Here is a 3,615-nt window from a genome sequence, read left to right as displayed (position 1 = left end):
TACCAGTGTTTGACACGTGCAAATCATAGACAAAATCATAAAGTGAATACTGACCCAGGAATTTTAATAGTAGCAAATATTTACTGACCTATATAGAATAAATCTATATAGAGGGTTAAGTTATTTTTGTTCTACTTTCAATCTCCCAGGTCCTTTAGTTTTTTGAATGGAGCTTTTTCACTTAACCCACATCGTTCCTGGACCAAGTATCTTCACTAGTATTTCTCCTAATCTTTTTACAAAAAATCAATATAAAATTTTCAGTCAAAACTGAAAATGCAAAATTCTTTATTCCAAATTGAGAACAAAATAAGGCATTTGATAGAGGAATCATATTCTTTTTCATTCTGGTACATAGGTTACAGCTATCAGGTATAATCACTCATCATTGTTATAACCTTTGCACCAGGCTTTAACGGGAAATAATAAATTTCGTATCATACTGCTAACCTCAAAAAGGCATAATTAGCATTACCTGCAAGATATCTGTATTGAATGTGTTCTAACTGCAATACACAAGTATGAACAATGTTGGCATACTGTAATTTTGATTTTCAATTTACAAGCATAGCTTTTCCCATGGCTACAGGAGAATAATGATAATGCAATCTATTGCTAAATCAACAAAAGGAAATATTACAACATGCTTGTGCACATAGGCGCAAAATTAATCTAAAAAAAGGTGCATAATGCAAATGAAACCCATTTCAAAATGATCAATGTATCAACTGACCTTAAAACAGTGATACGCTATAATGCTTTGTAAAGTAATACATTACTGAATTGGAAAGATAATATTACTTGACAGATCAGTTACTATATGATTTTTCCGTAACAAACCGATGTCCATTACCGCTGCTGATAATAAATATGCAGTTAACACAATACATATAATCTCTCCATCATATCTAATAACTGAGCCTCTCTGAAAAGAATGTTTTTAGTTTTCTTACTGAAACGGTTTCCTTGTCAAAACAGTACAACCAAGATCTTCTACATGACATTTTTTAATTTATCATGCATTCCAATTTCTGCATCTCACTTTTTTTAAGCATGTTCAATATCACAGATATAAACCTCACGAAAAACTAACAAGGAAATACCTTTAATAAAGCTCTGTCATACATAACATTTCAGTATCAAAAAGCGATCTTACACAAAAGTGCTCATGCAGAGCAAATAAAATGGAAATGGAAAATAAAAACAGGCTTTTAACTGCAGAACCAGCAACAAATTAAAGTGAGCATATTAAAAGAAGACCATCTTTGTCATCCTTTTCTTTGCGATAATAAGAGTTAACTGCTTTTTTACCCACAGATAATATGAGACACTCTATCATGAGGAAAAATATCAGAAGAAAAATTATTTGTTTAGTCATAAAATTATCCAGTTTATTTCATCTCCAGATAGTCTTGAGCCTTGAGCCTTGTTTTCCTACCTGTAACTCCAACCTATTTTGTAAGTAAATATGTATTTCCTCCCTGTACAGTAGCTGCATAACCCCATTTATTGTTTTTCCAAATATGATCCCTGTTAGATTACATATATGCTATGTAAAAATTCATATATCAATATGAAAAACATTGCTCATCATTAGAAGAAATCTGAGCATTCATTTAAATTAAATAATAAATATTTTTTTATCTTAGTCATGATATTGATATCTAAACTAAAAAATTGTATTTCAAAGAATATTAGCAGATATACAGATTTTGTAGTGGGAATTTTTTATGAGTTTTTTATAAGTTTCAAACAACACTGGAAATATCATTTTCAGCAGCCCTTAATACAGTATAAGTTCAAAAATATTCACACTCCTTTTAAATTAAGACTTTTAGCAATGTTTCCCATCATAATCTTTATCAAGCACAAAACCTTTAATCCTAAATCAAAGTACATTCAGTACTTATGTAATACAATGTGATACCCTACACCAGACTATGAGTATCACACCATTTGATGGCAAAAAAAAGCCTACAAGGGTTGATATCACAAAAAGTCTCTTGGACTTTTTTACCAAAGTACAAATATATATAACTACAATTGTAGTGAGATATACCTTGTGAGGAGGATACTCACACTTGATGTTCTACAAATATACCTATTTGTTGTTCATTTACCTCCTATTCAGTATTTGTTTATATTTTCTATTGTTATTATAGTTTTGAAGATATTTTCATGTAAAATGTGGCAAAGTTTGTGGTTAATCAGATTTACAAATGTCAGATTTATGAATGCATAGAGTAAATTGCATTAACATTTGGATTAATCACAAAGAAGAGAGAAGAGACACCACAGTTCTAAGACTACTAACTTACATTGAGTTTCTTGGCAGAATCCCCCCAGACCATGAGCACAGCACTGTGAAGTGGGTTCTTCGTTGTCACCTGAAGAGCACGGATTTCCTCAAGTTGCTGTGGAAAAGAAGGAATTTAGAGAGATACCAGAAAATATCTGTAACCTTTTATCTTGAAAAACTTCAAACTCTATCCCTGTGAAAATATGGAAATTGAAGACTCACCAGCTGCAGAGAGTCAGCAGTGTCACTGAGATCTAACCAAGTGGCTCGGATGTGAATGCGACCTGACTTGGCCTCAGACAGCGGCACCCACTGGAATTCATCAGGTCTTAATAATTCTCATATAGAATTATTCTGGTTATACATTATCCCAGCTTAAGATTAATATAATTTAAGAGAGCCATTAATTACTATTCTTATCTATAGACATCTAAAATATCAATAGAAAAGAGTAGTGTTCACTTCTCTTAAAGAATATTAATCTCAAACCAAACTTAAATATAAGACAAAATCCTATCTACATGCAAACAGACTATAATGACTTAAATACCAACATGCACCCATACCCAACTCTTAATCCCTTATCTCTACAGAAATCAGTAAAACTTTGAGATTCAGCCATAACCTCAGTTCACTGATATTTATAACTTAAGCTTGAGCTGATACTACAAGATTATCAGGTAATTCAGGAAAAGTGAAATGCCATGATGAAAAGACTGTATTAAAAAATAAAACCAAATAAGGTGAATTAAACCAACTGAATCAAATAAGGATGGATGGGGTACGGCTGGTTATGTTAGTTATCTAAATTTCTGAGATGACATGATGGTTAAAAAAAACAGGCAGACATTCACCAATATCTTTGAATATTTCTTGCAATCAAAATAAATCCTAATGATAAAAAAAAATCTTATATAAAAGTATAAATGAATGAAAAGTCAGTGTCCAGCTTCTTCATTTCACTCACATTCATTACTTATCAAAAGTCATTTACATCAATACTGAAAACACCAAAAATACATAAAAAGCATAAGTAAAATACCTTTTCTTCAAAAATCCTTTATGCAAACAAGAGAGAAACACAGCAGTACCCAAAAATGTAGTTTATTACTCACCATATCTACTTCTCCATTCTTCCAAATTTCCTGAACATCCAAATTGGCTCTGGAGATAACGTTAGTAAATTAGTAGAATAATCATACTTGGATTTGATCTCAAAATTGATTGGCAGGTATTATTTCATCATATGGTCAACTGTGTTTTCACATATGCAGGTCTTAATAACTTTTTAAGATGTAATAGATAATACTTTCTGC

General features: G+C 31.4%; 1 protein-coding gene across 1 annotated transcript in view; it reads right to left on the bottom strand.

Annotated features, from left to right (window-relative positions):
- Positions 1 to 2,318: 2,318 nt before the first annotated feature.
- Positions 2,319 to 3,615, bottom strand: part of LOC119594021 (extended synaptotagmin-2-like) — a gene marked incomplete at its 3' end in the record, with an annotated part of 82,615 nt that continues 81,318 nt past the window's right edge. Inside the window, 3 exon segments of the mRNA XM_037943050.1 lie at positions 2,319 to 2,414; positions 2,522 to 2,611; positions 3,415 to 3,463. Coding sequence (XP_037798978.1) covers positions 2,319 to 2,414; positions 2,522 to 2,611; positions 3,415 to 3,463 — 235 coding nt within the window.

Source organism: Penaeus monodon, chromosome 33 (assembly GCF_015228065.2).
Source record: "Penaeus monodon isolate SGIC_2016 chromosome 33, NSTDA_Pmon_1, whole genome shotgun sequence".
NCBI lineage: Eukaryota > Metazoa > Arthropoda > Malacostraca > Decapoda > Penaeidae > Penaeus > Penaeus monodon.
The sequence above is the reverse complement of the archived record's forward strand: the minus strand, read 5'-3'. Positions and strand labels throughout refer to the sequence as shown.